Here is a 27,014-nt window from a genome sequence, read left to right on the forward strand (position 1 = left end):
CCACACAAACATGTGCACACACACAGAGGGCTCATAAGGAGGCTCTTCCTGGGCTGCAGCACCCATGAGAAGAATCTGACTTTAGCCACAGAGCACATGGGGATTCACAATTGCAGCTCCTGTCCCCTTGGGTCTAGAAACGTCTCTTAAATTTGGGTAGAAATTGAAGGATGGAAATCACATTGAAGAGGGAAATTTCCCCTTCTCTCCCCATATTCTTCCATTGACCCACAGAGGAAGGAGCCCCAGCACAATCCCTGAGGCCCTCTCTCATCCCCTGCTCGCTCCTCCCCAAGGGAAGCATGTGCTTTTCTGGATGGTGGGGGCTGAGGGTCCCTGGCCCACATCTCAGCTGCTGGCAGGGTCATTGTGGGAAAGGTCAGTGTTTGGGCACAGTCTACCCCTTTGCTCATCTTTGACGCTCCCCCACCACGCTCAGCAGCTTCCTGGCCTTTTGTGTTCCCCTGGGAAGCAGCGCAGGCAGTCTGCTTTAGGAGATGCTCTTTCTCTTCCTCTCTCTTCTGCCCCATCTGTACCACTGGCTGGGGAGTGGAGCTGGCATCTGTTCTGCAGGCTCAGTCATACCCATCTGTTGCAGGTACTTCTGAGTGCATGGGTACCAATACTTAGATTCAGGGAGGAAGTACAAAACACACTTCCACCTCTGGGTTGGGTTACCTGACCGGTGGAATAAGTTGATGTCTCCAATGTGGTTTTCCAGGGCTTTACATTGGGTACTGGGTGCTTGCCAGTTTATTAAAACCACAGTGTTTTTCCATTTGCCTATTGATCCATATGTGTCTTCCCAATCAGTTATACAGTGATGTGTGTAACAGTCCTCTACTCTGCCTCTCTGCACCAGATAAGACCATTCTTGACATAGCCTGCAGCTTGGGAGTACAAATCTCTGGAGTAGGACAGTCTACAGCAGGCGTCCCCAAACTATGGCCCGCGGGCCACATGCGGCCCCCTGAGGCCATTTATCCGGCCTCCCGCCGCACTTCAGGAAGGGGCACCTCTTTCATTGGTGGTCAGCGAGAGGAGCACAGTATGTGGCGGCCCTCCAACGGTCTGAGGGACAGTGAACTGGCCCCCTGTGTAAAAAGTTTGGGAACGCCTGGTCTACAGCATCCCTCACCATCAGCTGGGAATCCTGAGCAGCTCCTGGGAGTCCATGCTCACTTTCATGCATGATTGCCTTTCCTCAGTCTTCCTTGTTCTAAGATAACTGATGGTCAAGAGGTTTGTCACCAGGGCTGGGAAGTAACAGGACACAGCTGAGACCAGTCAGTACCAGGGAGATGCAACTGAGTATCGGGTTGATTGATGAGCATTTTGCAGGATACATTATGGCAGGAGCAACCGAGAGGGCTAGAGATGGGGACTCACAAAAGGGCGCTGACAGTCCTTGCAGAAGAACTCAGAAATTCAAAGAGTGGAGCTAAGGAGGAAAGAACCAGACTAGAAGAGATCAGAGTTCATTTGATCAGAGATGAATGGCTCAGGAGGAATTCTGCTGAGGGCGGTCCTTGTCACCTGGGTACCTTTTAGATCACCTACACAGGAGGCGACCACTGCTTGAGGCTGTCACTCAGTTGACTGATGGGCTGGGACTCTGAGGGTCTCACTCTTGCACGGGAGCATGTGAGACCATCCTGCACATTAAGTCCTTGCCCGCAGCTGAGGGTGGAACCGCTCTGGATGCATTACTGCATTTAAACTCAAGTGGGACTCAGAACATGGCCACTCATTGCAGGGGACTCCTCAGTGGTTTTCTCATGTGCCCCGTGGTGCATTGCCTTGATCTGCTTTATCAAATCTGTCTTCTTCATGAGCCTAGTGGCTCTGGCCAGAATATAACTGGCCACTGGGTGAGCCATATGTGAGTCACAGAAATCCAGAAAACTGTCATCATATCTTTTGTTTCATCTATCCTTTTTTTCTTTTTAAAAGTTTATTATTTGTTGTACAACTGGTTCATTTGAAACTAGCGATTATTAATATGTTGATATTTTCCCTTTGCTTTTCTTCCTGTTCATATTTTTAAAAAATTTATTTATTTTACTTTAGGTGCATACTATATCTGGCATTCCTCCCCATGTTATCCCTCCCCGCCCTCACCTCCCCTCTTTATAAATTCAAAGTGGGTGAAATCTTATTTGAAGTTCAGAAAAATTAAGTAACTTGGGATCAAAGGTCACACAGCTCATAAGAGGCCAAACTAGCTGTGGTCCCTGATAACCACCTTCCCCACCTTCATCCTTCAATAATAGAACTCCAATTGTATCCAGAGCTCCAAGGCTAAATTCTACATTTCTCAGCCTCCTGGGCAGCTATGTCTGGACGGAGATGTAAACACGAGTTAGATCATGTCTGCTGAAAACAATCCAATAGCCTCCTGTCTCACTCAGAGTAAAACCAAAATCCTTACAGGCCTCCAAGTCCCTGAACATGAGGCCCCAGTAGTCCCCTCTGTGAGCTTAGCTCCTGTCATCTCTATGCTAGCTTTGCTCCAACAACACTGGCCTCTGGTCTTTGTGGCTCCCTCTCTTACCTCTTTCAGGACTTAGCTCAATGTCTCCTTTACAGTGATACCCTTTGGGCAGCTACTTAAAATTGCAATACTCCTCTTCCCAATGCCCCCAACACCCTCCTCTACTATATTTCTCTCCACTACAGTTAACACTCTCTCATCGACTCTGTATCGACCTTATTTTTTTTTATCTTCCTCCACTAGAACATACATTTCAGAAGGACAGCTGTTCAGTTTGTTCACAGCTGTATTCCAGTATCTGTCACATGGTGGGCACTTAAATACCTTCAGTGGATTATTGTGGAACGTCTAAAAAGGCTAGTTAAGGGAAGTGGACTCAGCTGAGAGAAATGCTTATCGGCCTTTCCTTCTTTACATCTGTCCTCCTTCTCTCAGTCTGGAACTCAGACATGATGGCAGGAACCTCAGTCGCCGTCTTGGATCCGAGATAGCCTTGACGTGGGGTCCATGGACTAGCATGGTAGAGTAGAGAGGCAAGAGAAGCCAACGTGGAACTGCCTCATCAACCCTGGGCGCTGTCCTCCAGATTTCTTTTACAGGAAGGTTGATAAATGTCTACCTTATATAAGCAACTGTGTTTTTGGGTAACTGCTGCACCAGCATTGGACCCTAGCTGGGTATGACTACCCTAGAACTTTACAGATGTCAGAATGTCCTTTCTTTCCTTATTCGTGTGGCAAACTCCTACACTTTTTTTTTGAGATGGAGTTTCGCTCTTGTTACCCAGGCTGGAATGCAATGGCAGGATCTCAGCTCACCGCAACCTCCGCCTCCTGGGTTGAGGCAATTCTCCTGCCTCAGCCTCCTGAGTAGCTGGGATTACAAGCACGCACCACCATGTCCAGCTGATTTTTTGTATTTTTAGTAGAGACAGGGTTTCACCTTGTTGACCAGGATGGTCTCGATCTCTTGACCTCGTGATCCACCCGCCTTGGCCTCCCAAAGTGCTGGGATTACAGGCTTGAGCCACCGCACCCAGCACTCCTACACTTTTTAATGCCACCGTCTCTCTGGCAGAATTCTGTTTCTCTTTGCCTGGTTATAACATGAATTGCACTATTTTGGTAGCTTGGGCAAGGGTATTTATTTCCAGTGGGTTCTGAACTCCTGGAGGAAAGGGACCATCACCTAGTCTTCTCATAACCCTGGCAACTAGCACAGAACTTGGCACCAAGGCTGGCCTTATTTGGCACATAAGAGAGGCTTAATAAATGGCTGCTGAATTGTTTGGCTGAATACTTTGAGACTTGGAAAATCAACAACCACATCAATGATTCCAACGACAGACTCTATTCTATATTTACTCACACGTCAGAGCAAGATGAGCTCATCATCCCAAGCATTACCACATTAATAATAATGACAGGGATAATGATAGTGATGATAGTCCCTTACAGAGGAATATTGCTTCATAATTTTCAAGGCACTTTCCAAGCCGTTATCTCATTTGTGTCTCACAATACCCTCTGCAGAAGGCAGGGCCAGTTATGCTCATGTTCAGTTTATAGATGAGGTATATGGTGATCAGAGAGACTAAATGAGTCTTCCAAGCCTTTCAGCTATTTAGAGGTAGAATTAAGACCAAAATCAGGTCTTTAGTCAGCCAAACCAAAAGCTCAGCTGTGAATGATAACACTAAATGACTCAAGCATCATGGTGATTATAATAAATAAAACCCAAGCCCTTCAAAATGGGAAAATAAGAAGAGCCAGCTTCTCTCTGGTCCTAATAGATGAGGCTTACTTCCAAACCTTATAAACTGCAAAAATCTGAAAACAACCCAAACATTCAACCAGTAAGGAACTGGTTACAAAGGGTGGATTAGGGCCATCTACTAAAACACTAGCAGCCTTTTAAAGGAATAGCACTAGTCTTTGAATACTGATATGGGAAGGTGTCCAAGATCTATTCTTGGGCTCACACACACCAAGTCAGATTACAGATGAGCACATATGGTGCGATCTCATTCATACAGAACAGGGATCAGCAAACTACAGCCCACAGGTCGGTGGCTGCCTGGTTTTGTAAATAAAGTTTTACTGGAACACAGCCATTTGCTTACATATTGTCTGTGGCTGCCTTTAGCATTATGAAGCAGAGCTGAGCAGTGGCAACAGAGATCATCTGGAGTAAAAATAATCACTCTCTGGCCCTTTCCAGAAAAAGTTTGCCAACTCTTGGTACAGACTTTACATTACTTTATATTTATAGAAAATATCTGAAATGAGATACCAAGCTGTTAATAATGATATTGCATGGGACAGTGGTATTTGCAGGCATGTTAAGTCTTTGAGTATATCTTATATGCTTTTATATTGTTTGAATTTCTCCAACAGACATGCATTCCTTTAAAAGTAGGTAAAGTGGAAGATGTTTCTATTTTGCATTTAAGAAGAATGACCCATAACAGCAGAAGGTGGTGGGAATAGGGGTGGTAGCAGGTGAGGCCATAGCTTCCAGGCCCACAGTGTTACTTCCAAGGGCTTCAAAGACAAAATAGATGCTTTTTAGGACCTTCCATTAAAAATCGATGCACTTTGGTCTTTCTTGAGTTATTTCAGATTCCCTAACACACACTTCCAACTCTTCCCTCTGAAACGCCCCTAACCCCCATTCTGGCACAGAGGGCTTCTGCTCAACCTTCAGGGCTCTGTCTAAATGGACCCTACTCAGAGAGGCCTTCACTAACAACCTTTCTGATTTCTTTCTCAGAGGAGCCTGTTCTTTTCTTTCCTAACTTCTTATGCTTCTTACTTCTTGCTGTTTCCCTCACTCAGCTTCAAAGTTACATTAGGGGTAGGGACCATGATGACTTTGCTCCTTGCTGTATTCTTGACACCCAGCACAGGTCATGGCATGGAGCAGGAGTCACTGAGCATTTGTTGAATGAATCAATATCTCACACGTGCATGGATGTTTTAGCACATTCCTGCCTAGGAAAAGGCTGCCACACATGCTGGAAGATAAGAATAAAGGTCCTTTCACCCTACTGGTTCTATTGATATCTGTGGCCTAAAGAAGGACATCAACGTCCCTGTGACTCCATTCTAGTGACTGTGTCCAAAAGACGGGAGTCCTGCTGTTCTCTGTTTCCTTTCGGCAAAGGGTAAAGCCACCCAGGAGGATGAATTCAGAATAGAAGTGCCTCTGATCAACGGTTTCATAGAAATCCACAGATGACATAACTGCATTCAGAGTCATCTCCTAGAAAGTCTACCCAGAGAGGACTAGGACACCACAGTCACCTTTCAGAAGCAACTGAACAGAGACATCTAAAAACCCACCCCTCTTTGCCTTAGAACCAGGTGGACTTCCAACATCTTCTCTACAGAAAGGTCCATCAGTCTGTCACAAGGATGTGAACTCCATGGAGGCAGAGACTTTATTTGGTTCCCTGCCCTGTTCTTCGCTCCTGTAAGAAGGTCTGGCACATGGTAGCTGCTCAATTCATATTTACTGAATGAATAAACAAATAAAAATGCCTAATCTGCTCTTGCCCCTTCTGCAAAAGCCTAACCCCATGATGCTGCTCAGCGAACCCTTGAATGAAGCCTGATCCCTCAGATGATCCTTTGGGATCTGAAACTGGAATATAAACTGGAAAGTGATTCAAAGTCAAGAGTGATCCAAGTGCGGTGGCTCACACCTATATCCCCAGCACTTTGAGAGGCCAAGGCGGGTGGATCATTTGAGGTCAGGAGTTCGAAACCAGCCTGACCAGCATGACAAAACCCCGTCTCTATTACAAATACCAAAACAAGCTGGGTGTGGTGGGGCATGCCTGTAATTCCAGCTACTCAGGAGGCTAAGGCAGATGAATTACTTGAACCTGGGAGGTGGAGGTCGTAGTGAGCAGAGATCGTGCCATTGTACTTCAGCTTGGGCGACAGAGTGACATAGCGTCTCAAAAAAAAAAAAAAAAAAAGGTCAAGAGTGAGATGGCCATACTTATCCCAGGAGAATGGACAAGCAAGGAAAATTGATCTGTAGGGAGGGGAGAATGCAGCAAGTGCTCAGAAGGAGGCAGGGGAGAAAGAGAACAATCCTGGAGTTAGGATTATTGTCTCAGCCTGTGCCTCTCCCATCCTGATTCCAGTCCTTTGGGAGTTTATGCTTCCTGCCCTTGGGTTCTTGTATTCTACAAATATTTTGCCTTTTTGTGTCAGAGGGAGTTTTTGTTATCTGTATTGTTAAAATATAGAAACCTTTTAGCTTAAGTTATTTAGGTTTTTGTTTTCTCACAATAATGTCTCCTTTTTGTGTCAGATTGTTTTGAGTGGGTTTCTGTTTCTTGTGTTTTTAAAATAAATTACCCTTTTGTTGCTTAAGTTGCTCTGAGTGTTTTTTTTTTTATTTGAAACCAGATATTTCCTAAGATTCTACCAAACTGTTTCTGCTTCCCACTTGGGAAGCTGGATGTGGAGAAAGGCTCCTGATCTTTCTGCCTTCGGTCAGAGGAAGGGTTAATCTCAGAGATTAATTTCCACTGTGCTAAGCCCAGCTGAGTCCAGCAACACCTCTCTATGTGGGGCTCTCATAGGCCACTTTCACTTCCCTAAGCAAGACCCCTGAAGCCACAGCTCCCAGGATACCCAGATTCTCAGCTTTGGCAGAGCCCCGGATCTCTCTAAAAGACATGGACACAGGACACAGGTGGCTGCTGGGTGCAGAGGCCAATTCTGCTTTTCCTGAGGACCTAGCCCTGCCTCCATGTGGATGTCTTCATTGGGCTGCATCTCCATCTATGGTTCTCTCCAAACTCACAGGGTGTGGAGTGTCTTAAGTTCTTTGCTATGGACTGACAAAGCATATGGGGCATGTCTATCACAAATATTCATGTAATAAATATCCCACACTTATGACATGTGCAAAATACTATGCTCACACTTTATATCTTCAGTACACAGAAAAGAACATGTACTGTGTTCCTCTGGGCTAGCCCCATAAAGAGGGGTCTGTACCATTCTCCCTTCCAAACAAAGACACAGCTAATGCAATACCAATTACACAGGAAAAAGGAGGTGGGATGAAAGTGTGTGGATCAAAGTACATGTCAAGTACCTACTGGCACCGGGCAGTCTGCTTGGTGCTGTGCCTATTTGCTAACCCTCACAACAACTCCTTCATTTAGCGTCACTGTCCCCTTTTCATGGATGAGGAAGCAATGCTCAGAGGAGTTAGGCAACTTGTTTCAGGCCATGCAGTTATTAAGTGATGGAGCCTTCCTTATAAAGAAAGATATTGTGCATGGGAGAATATCATCAAAGCCATGGGATCTGATAGCAAAGTAGACCCATTCCAGGTATTCAGGGATCCTGGCATAAGCAGAAGGAGACCAGAGGGTAAGGCAGGGTCCCTGGGTTCCACCAAATTGGCTCCTAGACCAGAGGCCAAGGGAGATAGTAGAGGGTGACTAATATTTGAAGGTGTGTAGTCTGGGAAGGAAGGAAGGAAGGAAGGAAGGAAGAAAGGAAGGAAGGAAGGAAGGAAGAAAGGCAGGAAGGAAGGAAGGAACTAATGAAGGATACTTGAGGCTTTCAACAGGTACACCGACTCCTCAAACACACATAGTTATCTTTATCTTGGTACTTGCACTACAGATCCTAATAGGGTGATGCAGGATGCATTTGTAGGCTGTGCCTCTCCTTTCCCCTCCCTCCAGTAATCAGCCTTCCTTTAGCTGCTTGGCTGGTTCAGATGGCAGCTGTGAAGGCCTTATTTTGGGCTATGGTTTTAGACCTAAAGACCCCTCTAGATGCCAACCTGGGTCAACAGGTAAAAGTGAAAAGAACTTCACTGGGAAAGAGATTTGAAAGTATGGCTCTCAGACCATGAATTTCCCTGGAGAAGACTTGGGGGAGAGATGGCCACAATAAGGTAGCCATGAACAAGGTGACTGGAGAGGAAGCTGAGGGGATTTCGACCCAGTAGTTTACTGTATCCAGGGAAGCTAAAATGTCATCTTATAAAAAATGAGGCTGACAGGGGTGACATTTGGGGTGAATTTTGGAATCTCTGCCAGGGAGAAGAGTCAGAGTTGGATCAAGTCAAAGGCAGCTCTGGTGGTTGCTAAGGCTTGGCTGGTGGAAGGGACATCACTTGTAGTGGCTCTAAGTATCATGTTTGTGCAGCTTTGTCTGGGTGTTCTTAGCTGTGTGGGTGTGGGTTCAACAGAGGGTATAGTTTTGCAAGGTTTATGCACTTGGAGGACTAGGGGACAGGGTAATTGAAGGTACTGAGGAGAACAGGAATGAAGAGATTAAAAATAAGAAATGGTGATGGTATGGCAGTGGGGATGGGGGTGGTGGGAGCAATTGAGGTACCAGACTTGGTCTAAGTCATGTCTTCTGTTAGAATTCAAAGTATCTGACGGTGCTGATATCAGTGTGTTGAAGAGAGTTTGGGCCCAGGAAGTTTACCCAATGGCAGGTGCCAGGAGGAAGAGGAATGGCAGAACATCCATTCCCTAGGCCAGCCCCAGGAGGCAAGAAGACTACAAGGAAAACATTCTCCATGTCACGTACCAGTCTTCTAGAACTGTACCTTACAAACAGGACATAATCAAGAACCAGGAGGAGTTCAATGAGTTGTTAGATATAAAGCACTTAGGACGGTGCTGGCAGTTGGTAAATGCTAAGTTTGCCATTGTTCTAATTAGTGTTATGTGTGAGCTCATGTGAGATATTCCCAGAGGTGGCCAGAAATATTTAATTAGGGAACAGTTTAAAAGGTGTCTCAGGTCCTACATCCTACATTTTGCAAGCGGGGAACATGAACCAGAAAATCTTTAATTTTAACTGGTAATGTGACCCTGTTTGTATGCACAGGCTGATGAGGCCTGAGTGAACTTGGATTATAGTAACAATAACAAAATCTATCATTCCAAGAGCATCTGTAGAGTGTTTAGCACATATGGAGCATTATACATATGTATGTGTATATATATAATATGCATGTATAAAATATCTTTGAATCTTAACCTCCTGCAACATAATTGTTACTAGTGACACTTTGCAGATGATGCTCCAAGAGATAGTAACTTGCCAAGCTCACAAATCAACCAAGGAAGGGAGCTGGGATTTAGATAATAGGATTTGGGATAATTAGGGAAGAATGAAAGGTCAAAAAGAGATAATAGCATAGAAGACAGTGGAGTGCCTGACAGCCTGGAACTCCTCTTACTACTACTAATAATATTTGAACATTATAGAATGCATAATATGTGCCAGACACTGTACCAAGGACTTTCATGCCTGGACTCATTGATCTTTACATTTCTATGAAGCAGGAATTTTCCTACCATTGTTTTATAAGGGCAGAAATGGAGGCTTCAAGAGGTTCAATACTTTATCCAAAGTCACACATATGTTAAGTCATAAACATGAACTTTCAGTCCAATTAATTTGACAGTCAATGCTCTTAACCAGGCAGGGACAGCCTGTTTTTGTAAGGAAATTTTTTTTGGAATGCAGCCATGCCTATTTCTTTATGTTTTGTCTATGGCTGCTTTAGCACTATAGTGGTAGGGCTGAGTAGTTGTAACAGGTAAACCTACAATATTTACTATTTTTAAGAGAAGAATTGTTGACTCTTGCTTTTGACCATAACACTATTGAACTTGCCTTAATTCGTACAGATGTGCAATGTGCAATGGGAGTAAGTCAGCTGGAAGGATGAACAAATGTGATAAGGAGGTATCAGAAAGCGACCAGTCTATGACGAGGTGTCAGAGTGTGGCCAAGGGGTGTCCTTGGGACAGAAGTCCAAGCACCATGACCCTAGGATTAGAAGAACCGTCCACAGGGATGTTGAAGTTACCCAGGATGGTGAGAAGCTCTGGGTAGAGAGAAAGATTGAGCCTCATATCAGAACCCTCTTTAGTGAAGGGGAGTGCCCAGGAAGACATCAGCTGATAGCTATGAAGTGAGCATATGAGGTTGAAGTAGACTTAGGAATGACCATCATAGAAAAAGAGGGCAAGAAGAGTAGTGGTTGGAAATAGATGGGGTGCAAAAAGAATACTGGTCCCCTTTCTTCACACCCCTGGAGAATATAGGGGTGGAACACTAAGCCATCTAGAGGGGTGCAGGAAAGTCAGGTTTCTGCAGGTGGCAGCAGTGCTAGGGTTGGTGTGGGCTTGCTGTGGTCCAGCCCAGGGCTCTCCTCACTATGCTACATTACTTGTCCTCTGCCATGTTGGCTGGACCTGTCCTCAGTACTCTCTGGCACCAGGGCCCTTACCTGTATAGTCAATGACGAAGCCAGCATTGCTCACAGATGCATCGCTGCGGAAGGCGAGGAAGAGGCTGTTGCTGCTGCTTTCAATGCGGCCGGGGAGCTGGGAGCCATAGAAGCTTCCTATGAGAGGGCTGAGAGAGTCCCGTCCGTCGTAGATATGGAGGAAGTCATAGCCAGGCTCCAAGTTAAAGCTAGGGAACAAAAACATCCCACCCCCACCCCACTAAGGTCAAACAAAGGCTTTTGCTGGGGTCTTAGGTTCAACCAAAGCACGGGGCCTCCCAGGGAGCAAGCCCACCATCCCACTGGTACCCAACTCCCAAAGACTGGCTGGTAAAAAGGAAGAAGATGAGGCCTTGATGGCCTCGGTCAGGTGAGAAAATGCAAAAGGCAGGCTCAGGAGCAGAGGAGGCAGATTCCAGTCAGTGCTCAAAAATCTGGAGCGGAAAATCTAACATCTGCCTTATACAGAAGGGAAGATGAGTTGCCAACTCTAGACACCAAGTTGTCAACCAAAGTAGTCCAGAACCCAGGTCTCTTACCTGACACCAGTATCCTCATACTGTGCTGTCCTGAACCCCATTTTCTAAGAGAGAATGAGCCAACTAGGGAGCCATTCCCAGGCAGGAAGGGGTCTGTTACCATAAGGACCCCAGCTTCACGGCTTCATCCCAAGCCACTGCTCCAGCTCTCCTCAGGGTCTGCTATTACACCACTCCTAGCACCCACAAATGTCCTCACTCTTAGCTATTCTGACCTGGTGTGAGGGAAAAATCCATTTTAAAAACTTAGTTGAGCAAATTGAATATTTGAGTTCATGAATGTAATTTATCCCACTGGAATGGCTGGAGTGAAAATGATGGAAAATTCCAAATATTGACAAGGATGTGGAGCTACTGGACCTCTCATGCCCTGCTGGTGGGAATGTGAATGGTTCATACCTTCATGAAGTGAATGGTTCATAAAGTCTTCTAACCACTTTGGAAGACTGTTTCGTTGTATCTACTAATCCTGAATATATAAGAGGTCTTTAAAAAGTTCATGGAAAATGCGTATTATGAAAAAATTATGAATGGAGTTCAAAAGTTTTTTGCACCAAAATAAGCTCACACTAACTTGTGATAGCATGTCTGCACAGGATCTGACGTGAGTCATTAAGAAGGACAAGATATCAGCCTGAAAAAAAGCCTCCATCAGAGCAAACTGAATTCTGCTAAAATTGAAGCAAGAAAAAACATCAAATTTTTGGTGAAGTTTGGGGAGAAGAATGGTGACATCACTGACGCTTTGCAAAAGGTTTATGGGGACAATGCCCCAAAGAAATCAGCAGTTTACGAATGGATAACTTGTTTCAAGAAGGGAGGAGATGATGATGAAGATGAAGCCCACCAAGGTGGACCTCCACATCCATTTGAGAGGAAAAAAATTAATCCTGTTTGTGTCCTAATTGAATAGGACCAATGATTAATAACACAAACAACAGCCAACACCACAGAAATCTCGACTGCTTCAGATTACACAATTTTGACTAAAAACTTAAGGTTGACCAAACTTTCTACTCGATGGCTGTCAAAACCATTGCATCTAGATCAGCTGCAGACAAAAGCAGAGCTTTCAATGGAAATTTTAAACATGTAGGATGAAGATCCCGAAGCATTTCTCCCAAGGGCAGGAGATGGAACATGGATTTGCCAGTACAATCTGAAGGCAAAGCATAACCAAAGCCATGGCTAGCCTGGGTAGAAGCGTCCAGTTGAAGCAAAAGTGGACTGTTCAAGAGCAAAAGCCAAGGTATTTTTTTTTTTTCTCCAGACAGTCCAGGCATTTTGCGGTTGATTTTCTGAAGGGCCAAAGAATGATAACATCTGCTTATTATGAGACTGTTTTGAGAAAGTTAGTTAAAGCTTTAGCAGAAAAATGCCTGGAGAGCTTCAGGAAAGAGTCCGTCCTCCCTGACAACAATGCTCCTGATCATTTCTCTCATCAAACAAGGGGAACGTTTCAAGAGTCTCAATGGGAAATCATTAGGCATCCACTTTACAGTCCTGATTTGGCTCCTTCTTCTTGCTTTTTGTTTCCTAATCTGAAAAAAACATCTTTAAAGGGCACTTATTTTTTTTTTCTTCAGTTAATAAAGTTAGGACTACAATGACATGGTGAAATTGCTGGCACACTCAATTCTTCCGGGATGGGCTAAATGACTGTTACCATTGTTTATAAAAGTGTCTTGAGGTTGATGGAGTTTATGTTGAGTAATAAAGTTTATAATTTTTATTTTTATCTTTTAATTCAATTTGTACACAAACTTTTTGAAGGGACCCTGCTCTGGTGCAGCAATTCTACTTGTAAGTCTATATTCAACAAAGGAAATTGATACCAATCAAGTGTGCAAAGATGAAAACAATAGAAAAGTAAATGAGCTTGCAGAGAACAGATTTCAGAGGCCAATTTGCTCATGCCCAGCCATGGGCTGGGATACTCAGATACAGCAAGTCCTCAGTATTGTTCATAGGCTCTCAGAAACCATGACTTTAAGTGAAATGACATATAACAAAACCAGTTTTTTTTTCCTCATCAACATTATAGGCTGGGTGCAGTGGCTCACGTCTATAATCCCAGCACTTTGGGAGGCCAAGGCGGGAAGATCACTTGAGGCCAGGAGTTCAAGACCAGCCTGGCCAAAATGGCAAAACCCTTTCTCTACTAAAAATACAAAAATTAGCTGCGTGTGGTGGTTTACCTCTGTAATCTCAGCTACTTGGGAGGCTGAGGCTTGAGGTGCTTGAACCTGGGAGGCAGAGGTTGCAGTGGGCCAAGATTGTGCCACTGCACTCTAGCCTGGGTGACAGAATGAGACTGTCTCAAAAACAAAAACAAAACAATATAATGATATGACATTGAAGGAAACATTATTTGAGGAGCTGCTGTACTTCATTTTACTTAAAGTCACAGTTTCCAAGATGACATTGAGGACTTACTGTACTCTATTTGGGATTGAGAGAAAAATGACTGCTCTACCCTTTGGCTAAGATATATAGTGGAGGGAGAAGGCCATGCGTCTCTAGGACAAAGGAGGTAACGCTGGCTGAGAGACAGGATGGGGGACTGGGAGGCAGGGGTACAGAGCCAGAGGTGCACTGACCTCCTTCCCACCCATCATCCTCTCACACTGCTGTCAGTTGCGGGGTCACCACACCACTGCTGGGTGACACAGTCCTCTTGCCCACGTAATTCAGCTTCTTGACATCTACTCTTTTAAAAGTCACCAGGGAAGGTTTTGGAGGGAGTCAGCCTTGGTCACAAATGATGGCATCACCACTTCCTAACTAACCGCCTTCTTTCTGTCCCTCCCTTCCTTCAATCATCACATTTTGAGCACCCTCGATGTTCCAGGCACTGTGCAAGGTGCCAAGGACACGGGGACATGTCAGACACCACTTCTGCCTTCAAAAATTGATGGTGCTGTAGGAAGTGACAGGCGTGTCAACAACAAAGTAATGTATAAAGTCAGCCCGAGGCAGAGCAGGAACACAAAGCAAGGTTCCTTGGGAAGGTTGAAAAATCAAACGTTTACGGAGGAGGTCAAGCCTGAACTGAGTCTTGGGAGACGAGAAGACCCTTAGGGGTAGGACAAGGAGGGAACAGGAAGTTGCTGTGAGACAGAAACAGAAGCAAAGTCATAAGGATGTGAAAGAGTCCGTGAGGCCCTGGAACTGCAAGGAGCTCCGTCTGGTTGGAGCCCAGGGCTTCGTTAGGATGGGGTGTGGGGCTGACTGGAGAGGTAGGCAGAGGCCAGACTGTTTGGAATGAAGCTCCAAAGTTTGGTCCCTTATTTATAAGCAAGAGAGGACTATTGGATCTATTTGTTTGCTTCTTTGTTTTTGAATTGAGGTATGATTTACATCATGTGAAATGATCAGCTCTAACGTGTGCCCCCCCATCAGTTTGGACACATGCACAAGACCCAGAACTGTCCCACCATGCCAGAGTTCCAAGTGCCCCTTCCCATTCAACCTTCTCTACCCTCAGATGCCAGCACTGATCAAAATTCTTCACCAGGGATTAGTTTTGCTGATCCTACAATTTTATAGGCGTTGAATCATACGTTATGTACTTTTTTGTGTCTGCCTTCTTTCACTCAGCATAATATTTTTGGGACTCATCCACGTTGTTGCATGTATCAGTAGTTCATTCTTTTTTATTGCTGAGCACTGTCATCAGAGGATGTTAAAATGGAAAGCAGGGTGGTTATTTCAGCATTTTTGAGTGACAAGATCACTCTGACAGCTAGCTAAGGGAGAGATCGGCATGGGAGGCAAGATGGGGCAGAGGAACCCACTAGGAGATGAGGGCGATAATTTAGATGGGAGATGATAGGGCTCAAACCAGGATGGGAGCTGACAGGATGGAGAGGAAAACACATGAGGAGAGTGAAGGCTGTGGAGGCTGCACGCCTCGATCACTGCTAGTGGAAGAAGCCGTGAGAGCAGGTGTCAATGCCAGCCCCAAGACTCAGAACAGAGCTCTTCTGGGGGAGAAGAAATAGGCTTGATTTTGTACATGTTCATTTGCAGTGTCTGCAGGCCCCAGACAGAGATGTCCAACAGCTGGATAGCGAGGCTGATGCTCAGAAGAAAGCCAGGGTGGGTGGCAGAATGGAGTCTTCCACTTACAAGAGGAGAGTGGAGACACAGGAATGACTGAGTTTGTCCAGGAAAGGGGTGTCGGAGAACAAGAGGAGGTTTTGACAAAACCCGGCAAAGGAAGATGCGTTAAAAAAGGTCCACGTGAAGTCACAGAAGAGCTTGGAGAACCGGGGAGTGTGACTTCACACAAACCAAGGGAAACATCAGACTAAGGATGGAGGGAGTGATCAAGAGGTGGATGGGATAAAACACGGAAAGGCCCATTTTGTTTGGAACCAGGAGTTCGTGGGTGGCTTTTATCAGAGGAGTTTCCCAGTGGAACCATGGGGGCAGAAACCAGGTTCCGGTGAGTTAAGAGTGAACGGGAGGGGAGGAAGCAGAGAAAGGCAGAGGTAGTTCTTTTGAAGAGCTTTCCTGTAGCAGGAATGAAAGAGCAAGTGCAGGAGTTAGACGGGGGAGTGCCTGGGACCCAAGCCTGTCCATTTACACCTGTGGAGTGGGGTGGGAGGGGCCGGGGGAGCAGACAGGGAATGCAGAGGGCGGGGCAGGGGTATCCAGCAAAGATCTCCCTTCCGGGTCCCAGCATCTTTAGCGGTAAAGAAGAAATAATAATTGTTTCCTCACAAATGACTACAAGGATTAGATGAGATGATATGCGTGAGACGGCTGAGCATGGTGCTTGGCACATAGACGGTCAATAAATGCTAGTTTCTCTCTCTTGGCTTGTTCACCTCCCACGGAGCTGAGAATTCTGCTCGCAGACCTGTGAATACTCACCTGGAGACCCAGGTCCCAGAGCCCCTAGCTGCTCCGAACCCTTCATCTCCCACCTGGGGGAAAGGTACATACATGTTAAATACCAGGGCGATGACGTAGTCTGGCGAGACGGTCACTTTCCAGTCACACTCCTTGCCTGGCGGGTAGGGCTCTGGGTAATTTGGTGACAGGATGACTCCGGATGGTCCTGTCAGGTCACCCCCACAGGGAGCTGAGGAGAGAAGAAGACGAGGTGAGGCTGCCTGTTAGCCCTGGGCTCATTTTCACGGGTGTTGCTAATGTGCTATTGAGAGAGGAGGGGCTGAGGCTGACAGGCTGAAGTTAAAGCTGGCTGAGGGGCTCAGGGGAAGGTGGAATGATGGAGTTCTCCTTTAGAGTGGTGCGAATGTTTCGGAGATGGTGGTGGTGGTTCTTCGACATGTACTGTTCATTGAAACGGGTAATTTTACGTTAGGTGCATTTCACCTCAATAAATTATTTTTTAAAATACCTGGCCCTGCTGCTTCCCAGCTGTGTGAACTTAGGGAACTCATCTAGTCTCTCTAGCCTTCGATGTCCTTCCTCTATTATAAAAAGAGACAGTATCTTCTTTGCGGGGTGGCTGTAAAGATTATTGGAGATGTCTGCTAAAGCATTTGGTAGAGAGTGAATGGTTGATATACGGAGCTGACACTGTCTGCAGACCTGTGAAGTACATGGTCTTCCTTCACTGACTCACATCCGGCTGCCAGGCGAGCTTTGTGGGTCCTGACGGCAAGTTCCCATGCACTTGATGTCAGGAGGAGTGGGAAACATGCTCATATTCACCTGCCAAGCACAGTTGGTCTCCTGCGCTGCCAGTGCTCCTGGCATCTGCTTGTGGCTGCAGATACTTTCCAACTTTCCAAAGGGCCTTGTCCAAGCGTATGTGTGTGCCTCACTTGTATGGCGCTATTATTAATCCCCAATCAGTCCACAGGGTTGCCCTTCCTTGAGATGACAGGCCTTTCAGGCAGGTGGGGAGGAAGAAGATGGCCAGATGACACAGCAACCTATTTACCTAGGGACCTTCTGGGCAGCTTCCCCAGAGCCTGGATCAGATATTTTCCTCCATGCCTGGGGCTATTGTACCGTGGCATGAGGACTGGATACAGTAAAGCCTGGGAAGCGTGTGGGGTCATTAGCAGGATGGCTAAGACTGTAGATATGACTTGTTCTGGAAACCACAGGGCACCATCAGAAGATGCAAACACTGAGCCCACAGGAACACAGACAGTCATTTAAGGGCTGGCTAGAAAATCCAAGAAGAGTTTTTGTTGGGACAGCCAAAGGGCATTCCAAAGTTAGGGGCAGCCATTGGCTTGTCATAGAGCTGGGCACTGCTGCTTTGGCTGTGTCATGGAGCCACCTCCGGCTGTGGCTTTTACTCAGGGTCAGGCTTAAAGGGCTGGGTCAATCCCTAACAGGGTCTCAAAACAAATGGTAGGTCTTTAGGTCAGGCATAAGAGCCCTGACATGGCTGAACATCAGGCCACATCAGTGAGGAGTCTGCTTTTTTTCTCCCATGGGAAAATATATCCCAAGTACCATCCTGAGTACCAGAAACACTCAAGTACGTATCTATTATGTATTAGACTTGACGAATTGCATTTTAGATACACTATTTCATTTATGTCTCATTAACAACTAAACCAGCAATGGATTATTCTTCCTGACTTATAAAGGAAGAAAGTGAGGCTCAGAAAGGCTAAGTAACTTGCCAAAGTCACTCTGAGACTCAAACTGACTTGGGACTGGCTCCAAAGTCTGTTGTTTTCCCCTTCTCTACCTCCACACAGCTGGTGGCAGTGGCCAGCGTAGAGGAGTGCTTCTCCCTGCAGACCAGCAGGGGAGAGCCCAGTTGTTGCAGGAGCTTCTGAGTGAGGATGGTGCCTTTAGTTGGATCTGCTCATGTCTCACTCGTGTCTCCACTGAACCCTTCCAGAGCAGAGGGCTAGATAAATGGAGCTAACCAGAGGCCAGTACCATCAGGCTAGACCCTTGAACTTAACAAAGGAAGACGGCAATGTCCAGTTCACGGAGTGTGGCCTTGCCCAGGTCAGCCTAGAAACAGAGTCTGATGTGGATAGTGAGAGTGGAAAGCCAGTGTCATATCAGAAGTTCGAGCTCTGGGAAAATCTTCCCAGGGGGGCACAACGAGGCCTCCATTCTGGGTTCCCAGCCTCCACCTCCCTCTGGCAGCTCAGGGGCTTCTTCCCTTAAGTTTGCCACAGATGGGGCGAGTCTCTGTGGTTTCTGAAACTGCCCCCATTACTCTTCCAGCAATCCCCAAAGTACTGTCAGTGTCTCTGGGTTCTAGGCTGCTGCTCCCTGTGCACAGCTCTCTTCTAGATGGCTCCATGGCATCAGGCATGTGCTTCCCACTCAGAACCCCAGCATGGGCTTCACTGGCCACTGCCTGTTGTGCCCCAAGGCCTTGCATGGATCCCTCGGCTGCCTCACCAACAGGAAGGATCCCACCGCTCAGGGCTAGTTGAGGGGTCCTGTTGAGGCTACTAAACCATGGTTGCCCAGATGGGAGTGGGTACAAGCTGCAGATCCTTCTAGACAGCCAAGAAGTGGGGAGGTTGGACTGAGGGCAAGAATTGTGGAAAGGGCGTTGATTTGGAAGTCATAAAATCCTGGGCTCAGATTCTGACAATGCCACTCATTGGCTGTTTGAGTTTGGTCCAGCTGTCCACCCCTCTGAGCCTCTACTCCCTCATCTCGAAAGTAAAAGAAAAATGATGATAATGGCGTCTAATATACACAGTGTTAACTATGAACCAGGCACAGTTCTTAGTGCTTTATAGTATTTTCTTTTTTAATCCTCAAAACAATGCTAGAAAGTAGGTACTATCATTTTCCCTGTTTTACTGGTGAGGAAATTAAGGCACAGGGAGGTTGAGCAGTTGGTCTAAGGCCACACAGCTTGCTGTGGTGAAGCCAGACCTGAGCCCAGGGAGTGGAATCCCGAGCTCTCACCTCACCACAGTGATTGCAGCTGCGATGATGTAGCTAAAATGTCTAGCCCAGTGCCTATCACAGGGACAGTGTCCAATGAGTATTTGTTTTCTTCCTTTGCTTCCTCCCTGTAATGAAGGGTTATCAAGGCCAGCTAGACTCGCGCATGGCAGAACGCCCAGGGAGCTGGAAATTAGAAGCATGTCACTGGGATTTCCAGTTCGTTTGAGAGAAGAGGCAAAGGCATTTATTCTGTTGCCTGAGGAACATTTCCCAAAGCTGAGTGTAGAAGAACGGGTGATGAAAACTGAATTAACCTCTCCACCCTGCCCACTGCACATTTATTGTTCTCCCCAGCTTAGCACAATCCTCCTTCTCCACCTGGGACAATCTCGCCTGCTTTTCTGTAAAAATAAGTCTAAGGAATCACAGCCTTGTAGAAGGCTGAATTTGGAAGGAGCCTCAGAGGTTCCCAGATTCCCTCCTGTGCCTCATCAGAATTCCATTGAGCAGATGGCATTCTGGTTTAGGGAAGGGAAGTGAGTCTGAAAACTTGAAAGAAGAAATCAAAGAAGGGAAGGATGAAAAGAAGGAAGGAAGGAAGATAGAATGGAAATAGATTAGTATTTTTTGAGATTGGGGTTAGGCGTGTCCTCACCCCACAATGCCATAAGGGAAGTGTATTTCCTCACAGATGAGGAAACCCAAGCTCAGAAGCAATTTCCCAAGGCCACCAAACTAGTAAATGGCAGAGCCAGAAACTAAATCTGGATGTGTCTACTTCAATATCCCATGCTCTTCTCTACACAGCAGAATATACAGTGAAGAAATCAGCTGGATCTGAAACCCAGGTCTCAACTTCCTGCGCCACACACCCGAGTGGCTCCTAATTCCCATCGAGGAGTAGGATTTAGTGTCTCACCCTCAGGGCCAGGCCTCAGAACTATGACTGGCATAGGTCAGTCCTCAGGTGCTTGGACAGCACACTGCCTCCCATCAAGCCTGCGTGAGAGAGGTGCAGGCCAGGGCAGACGCTCCTGCAGGAGATGTCTCAGAAGTCCCTCATGCCCATCTCCAGCAGGGGAGGTGGTGTGGGAGGTAGGAAAATGAGAGGCTTTGCATTCAGACTGGCGTGGGTGTAAATCTTGGCTCTGCCATATCTTAGCTCTGTGATTTGGGACAAGATATCCAAATTTGTCTAAGTTTCAATTTCAAGTGTAAATGAGGAAATGGTGCTAATTTCAGAGAGCTGTCAGGAAAGTTAAATGAGGTTATCTAGGTAAATGTCCAGTACAGGGCAAGTACACAGTAAGGACTCATTGACCATGGGTTCTCTTCTCTTCCAACAGCCAGCATCAACAGGGGAGATAAACACTCAGTATTTCACCTGAGCAAAATACCCTGAAAGCAGGCACCTGGAGTGTTTCTGTTTCTATCTATTTACCTCTCTTTCCCATCCCAGACTTCCTTTAAGTTCCCTGCTCCTCTCAGTCTCAAGTAGTTAGAGGCAGGATTTTTCAGGCCCCATCCTCTTTAAGTGATGTGACTTTAGACAAGTCTCAGGTCCTTCATGTCTTCATCTCTCCTACAAGGATGTTTTAAGACAGATCTAAAGAAACAAAAAGATCTGTCATCCCAACATTTTGGGAGGCCAAGGCAGGAGGATTACTTGAGCCAGGAGTTCGAGACCAGCCTAGGGAACATAGTGAGACTCCATCTCTACAAAAAAATTCGAAAGTTTGCTGGATGTGGTGGCATAACCCTGTAGGCCGAGCTACTTGGGAGGCTGAATGGGGAGTATCACTTGAGCCCAGGAGGTCAAGACTGTAGTGAGTCATGATGGCACCACTACACTCCAGTCTGGGAGTGTAAAATCTAAAAGAACCAAAACCCAGGTAACCAATAATTTCCTCGAGAACAGGAAAAGCAAGGTTCTTTTCTTTATATTCTGAGCCTGTGGGTACCCTTCTATTGCTTCAGGTAATAGAAGGGTCATTTTGGAACCTGTTAGCCTTTACTACTCAAAGTGACCCATTGTCCTCCTTCTGCCTGTACAGCCTGGGCCAGAGAGAAAGGGACAGACCTGTCTGACTTGGAAATTTCTGGGACCATTTTAGCAAGTGAGGAATTTGTAGTGCTGTGTGTGTAGAGTATGAATGTGAGTAAGTGCATGTGGGGACACATGCATGCAAAGCAGGGTAAACGGGGGGTTTTCTGCAACTTTCATCTGTTCCAGTTCTCCTGGCCCCAGGCCCAAGATGCAGCTGCCGCTTGCATGGAGGGTTCTGGAGCACACAACTGTGAGCCCCAAGGGCAGAGTGCACCCTGCAGCTGCTTTGTACCGATGCATGTTGGCGGGCTGGGCTGCCAGAAGAACCTGTTCTCGATCTTCACACAGCTGATCTCTGCACTTCCCTGCAGCGCATAGCCAGGGTCACACTGGAACACTGTGGAGTCGCCGGCTTCCCAACTGTCACCACTCCGGCTCCCATTCTGTGGGACCCCAGGGTCATTGCAGGATGTTGCTGTGGACACTGGGGGAAGAAAATAGAAGAGAGGGTAGGGTTGCCCGGGTGTCTGCCAGTCATGAGGCTCCCAGCTCATCACCCTTACCGACTGCCATCATCCATACACTGCTACAACCACCATCACCTCCCCACCACCAGCAGCAGCTGTGGCCACAGTGCCACTACTGTCACTCCCATTACTGTCACTGCCTCCACCACCATTTGTGATCACACTTGTCACTCTCATTGATGTTGGCACCACCATTCTTCCAGTGTCTCCACCATTACAGTCATCCACCTGTCATGAGATGCTATAAGTTAAGCATGATTGCACTGTTATAATTATAGAACTGAATTTAGCTTAAGAATACAAGTATTGTTACATAAACAAAGCATTGCAATTTTGTACAATGTAACTAACATGATCAGAATGAGGAAGTGACAAGATAATCAAATCTAAACTCCATGTTGCCAGGTGTGATGGCTCATGCCTGTAATCCCAGCACTTTGGGAGGTCAAGGCAGGAGGATCACTTGAGGTCAGGAGCTTGAGACCAGCCTGAGCAACACAGCAAGGCCCTGACTCTACAAACAAAAACAAAAACAAAACAGAAAAAACATGAGCTGGGTGTGCTGGTGGATGCCTATTGTCCTAGCTATGCTGGAGGCTGAGGTGGGAAGGATCCTTCAAGCCCAGGAGGCTAAGGCTGCAGTGAGCCATGACTGGGTCACTGCACTCGGGCGGCAGAATAAGATCTCATCTCTGAAACAAACAAACAAATAAATAAACTCCATGTATTCAATTAGAAGGGCTTGCAGAGAACTTTGGGAGTTGGCCTGCCTAAATGCTGAGCAGTGGTTGTGAGGCTGTAGGGAGTTACTGAAGTTAGGTCAAGATCATGCTCTCTTTTGCAATGGCAAACAACCAAGGATCCATCAGACTGAAACCATATTTGAAGAAAAGTCAGATATTTGTAGCAAGTGGGCAGAGAAGAGTTCAAAAATAGCTGAGATGTATTAAAAATTCAAAATACTCAGGAATTTGGGAGATCTTCGTGTCTAGTACCTAACCTAGTTTAACATAGAGCAGGTGTTTTATAAGCAATTACTGAATGAATGATAGATGGAATGAATATATAAATAGAAGAATGAGCAGGTGAATGAATGAACAAATGTGGCACGAGAAACCACACCAGAGCAAATGGTGCAAGAGTAAGTCTAGAGAAAGGAATCTCAAGAGCTGCAACAACCCTGGCTGCTTCCACGGCCCAGAGCTGATAGTGGGGCCCGGTCCCAGCCCCCAGCTATGTCATTCCTCAGAGACTGTGCTCAGCAGACTCTAGGGCAGGCATCCCCAAACTATGGTCTGCGGGCTGCATGTGGCCCCCTGAGGCCATTTATCTGGCCCTCTCGCTGCACTTCAGGAAGGGGCACCTCTTTCATTGGTGGTCAGTGAGAGGAGCACAGTATGTGGCGGTCCTCCAACGGTCTGAGGGACAGTGAACTGGCCCCCTGTGTAAAAAGTTTGGGGATGCCTGCTCTAGGGCAAGGAGCTTCTGGAAACCACAGGATAAATAATACTCATTTGATTGGAGTATTAGTTTTCTCAACAATTAAAGAAAAACTACTTTTACACTAAAACAAAAGAATTTATTCTGGATTACAATGTAAAATTCACATTAGTTTTTAAGCAAAAATGTGAAGCCTTACAGATATTTTGTGCTTGCTATACCCTTCAGACCCCACCGGGGTTACACACACATTCTCTTCTGCTGTTAGGAGGATGTCTGTGGAAAACTTGAAGAAGCAGCAGCCTAGGACAACTGTGTACAGACATCACTAATTATAACCTCTAGGACTGTACATGAGTCTTGAGTTACAGAATCTGATACCTTATACTCAGTAACACCTAAGGAAGCATATAGCAAACTATGGTCCACAGCCATATCTGGCCCTATGTCTATTTTTGGAAATAAAGTTTTACTGGAACACAGGTACACTCATTTGTTTACATATCAACATCTGACAGCTACAGAACTTATTTATAAAGTCAAGTAAGCATTAATATTTTTCCTTCCCAGTTAAAATCAGACTTAGCTTTCAGCTTTATAGTGCACCGTACATATGTAAATGATTCCCTAAAAGAAAAATAGCTCATTGTCCTGGCCATACATGGAAGGATTATTTATATGGGAGGCAATAGCATGCAATGATTAAGAGCTTAGGTTTAAGACTCAGACACATGGGTTTTTCTATTAACTAGATGACCTTGTATAAGGAGCCTCAGAGCCCACATCTGCAACATGGAGTAATAATGGTGCCCATACTGTAAGGATTTTGTGAAAATTATAAGAGCTGATGTAGGGGAGAGCTTAGTGTGGCACCCACTTCAATAGATGGCTGCAATTATGCTTCCTGCTCACCTGTTTTTTTTTTTTCCCTCCCTTTCTCTCTGTAATGCTCCTGAATTGGAGCTGCTTGGCAAAGCACCCGGGGAAAGGCTGGATCCACGTGGTACAGACAGGATGTTAGATGTTACACAGTCATGTTTACTTAATAAAGCCAAGCCTGCACTAATCGTCCCTGGCATTTCTGTACAATCCCCTGTCAAATACACACTATAAAGTTAACATGGGGTGAACCTTTCTCTCTTCCCTAGAGTAGTCCTGGTATTTGCTAACTGATGACAGCAACAGGAAAGGTGACCTTTCCCAAACCTTGGTTATGCCCACAACACTGGGCCAGGCTGTCATGACCTTTCTGGAACCCAGGCTAGGTAGCTTTGACCATGCTACTCTGCCTAAGCAATACTAAGGGCAGCTTGCCCAAGGAAACCCTTGTGTTAGAGAAAACCAACCATTCTTGTGTTCCTATCTTCATGTGTCCATTTGCTGACTAGGCAGTGAGTGAGCACCTGCTGCATACATACACTGTGAGAGAGTCTGGAGGCATGGCAGGAGCTTTTGGTGGGATGGCAAGTAGGTGCCCAGCTACAAATGAGACAGAATGCCTGGTATTGACAATGTGCTGAATAAGTAGAAGTAAAGTGGCGGGGTGCCATGGGCTATAGCAATTTACTCTGGATGGGGAGACTAGGAGGCAGTGGCATCTGAGATGAACCTTGAAGGATGAATAGGACTTCCACGAGTTGCACAATGCATGAGAAAGCAGTCTGTCCACAGCACAGGCGAGCACCCAGGGACTCTGTCCCACGTGGCTAAACTGAGGACACCGCGGAGGTCAGATAACGTAAATCTGTGGGGGAATCTGTCAGCAGCATTACGGGCTTTTTTTTTTTTTTTTTTTTTTTTTTTTTTTTTTTAAAGCCATACCCATCAGTTTGGGCACAGTTGGAGAAAATATGTCTGGCTTTAATTATTCATAATACTCATTTCCCCAGAGAGGGGACTGAGCCATCTTTTTAGCATTCTACCCTCCTTACTTCCTTACTGGGAGATCCTTCCATTGCTTATTCCAGCAATTTCTTTTCCCCAGAGAGGGGACTGAGCCATCTTTTTAGCATTCTACCCTCCTTACTTCTCTTCCTGGGAGATTCTTCCATTGCTTATCCCAGCTATTTCCCAAGTTTGTTCCGTGAAATGCTAGTCTCTTGAGATGGTCTTGAAAAAAGTCATCAATGATGGAATATGTTTGGAAATTGTGACCTACCAGACATCTTTGGAATTTAAATGCATTAGCATAGCAAATGGTCTCAGAGGTCCCATATTGCAGATCATTTCCTTGGGTCTGTGTCAACTTGAGCACCTCCCAAGCATTACTTGATCATGCAAACTTCTTTTTCTCTTGCAATATCAATTAGTATTCCATGGAACTCTTAGGAATAGATGGAAAATGCTAGACTGGAAGCATGCATGAGTGTTAAATGGACAAATTAATAAGTATAAAGCAATGTGATCCTGGAGACTCTCATCTGCTCCCCACGCTGCTAAATGCTCATCTCCACAGAGATGACAGATATAGCAGAAAAGAGCTAGAAGCAGGATTTGCAACTCTGTAACAACCTCAGTGGTGCCAGGGATATACCCCAACCACCCTTAGCTGATACACCAAGGGGAGAGAGCTCGGGGGCAAAGCCATGGCACAGGTGCCACAAGAAATTGCTCTGGAATTACCATGGAAACTCCCCCTCCCTCCCACCACACATGCAGTGGAGTAAGGAGATGGTAATGAAGACAGCTGCTGTATAATAAATAAACATAAGCAGAAACCAAGGCACAGTCACTTGTTCAGGGAGAGGAATGATGGAAGAGGCACTTCAGAGGAGATGAGATGATGCATTCCAGGGAGAGGCAGGACCAATCATATAAATTATTTCATATTGGGACTTGGATGTTTGAGCATTGGCCATTTTGGGTAGCTCTTTGTCATGCTCCTCCATAATTGGCTATTGCAGTGCCTAATTAATTAAATCTAGATTACTCATGTTGGCTTCCAGTCTTTGCTGAGACCTGCACTCAGCTAAGAACCCGAGGATGTAGCATGTCCCATCAGCTCATTCATAACCGTGCCCCAAACCACCGTCTACTTGTACCTTCTACATCCCTCCATGCTCCCTGTGCTTCAGCCATATGGGGTAGCCTTCCACTTCCGGAAACCACATTCTTGCATCTACACTTGTTGGTGTGTTCTTTGCACCTAGAATGCCCTTTTCTCTCTTTTCCATCTAATGGGGTGCACAAGTCCTCCAGAGTCCAATTCAGTGGCACCTTTCCCTGTCATAGATGACTACTTGCTCCCTGAAACACTTTCTTTTCTTGAGTAACTTCTACTTGTCCTTTGCATCTGAGCTTGAACATCATCTTCTCTGGAACATCTTCCTTCTTGCTCCAAGGTGACCATTATAGCCCACATGTCTCCATCTAGACACTTACCAATTTGTATGTAAGTGTCTATTAACCCACCTGTCTTTCCCACCAGAGTGAGCTCAGCACAGACATTCGAGCAGGTGCTAACCATGTACCAGGCACGTAGCAGATGCTCAATAACTATCTTTACATGGACTGAGGGATGAAGGAAAGCGAGGACCAGAGGGAGGTGGGTGCCATGTGTCAGGACATGTGGAGTGGGGACAGAGGGCACACACAGACCTGAGAACTGAATGGCAAAGCCCTGCTTGCTGGTGAAGAAGTCAGTGCTGAACTGCAGGACGACTGAGTTGAAGGTGCTGTGCAGGTCCTTGGGCAGGGCTGGGCCACTCAGCTCCTTCAGCAGAACCCCGCTCTCCACAGGCCCGTCCCAGATGCGCAGCACATCGTGAACCTCCTCTGTGTCAAACACCAGGAAGTGTAGC

At 46.1% G+C, this 27,014-nt stretch overlaps 1 protein-coding gene across 7 annotated transcripts in view; it reads right to left on the reverse strand.

The window, feature by feature from the left end:
• CSMD2 (CUB and Sushi multiple domains 2) overlaps positions 1–27,014 on the reverse strand; it is a 620,269-nt gene that overhangs the window by 121,889 nt on the left and 471,366 nt on the right. For all 7 annotated transcript variants that reach the window (XR_012512371.1, XR_012512370.1, XR_012512369.1 and 4 more), the window contains 4 exons: positions 26,812–27,014; positions 21,540–21,731; positions 16,288–16,426; positions 10,796–10,983 (listed from right to left, as the gene is read on the reverse strand). Coding sequence is in view for 3 of the 7 variants with exons in the window: in XM_074380476.1 (XP_074236577.1) it covers positions 10,796–10,983; positions 16,288–16,426; positions 21,540–21,731; positions 26,812–27,014 (722 nt within the window). In the remaining 4 variants the exon portion in view is untranslated. The remainder of the gene's footprint in view (positions 1–10,795; positions 10,984–16,287; positions 16,427–21,539; positions 21,732–26,811) is intronic.

Source organism: Saimiri boliviensis, chromosome 11 (assembly GCF_048565385.1).
Source record: "Saimiri boliviensis isolate mSaiBol1 chromosome 11, mSaiBol1.pri, whole genome shotgun sequence".
Taxonomy (NCBI): domain Eukaryota; kingdom Metazoa; phylum Chordata; class Mammalia; order Primates; family Cebidae; genus Saimiri; species Saimiri boliviensis.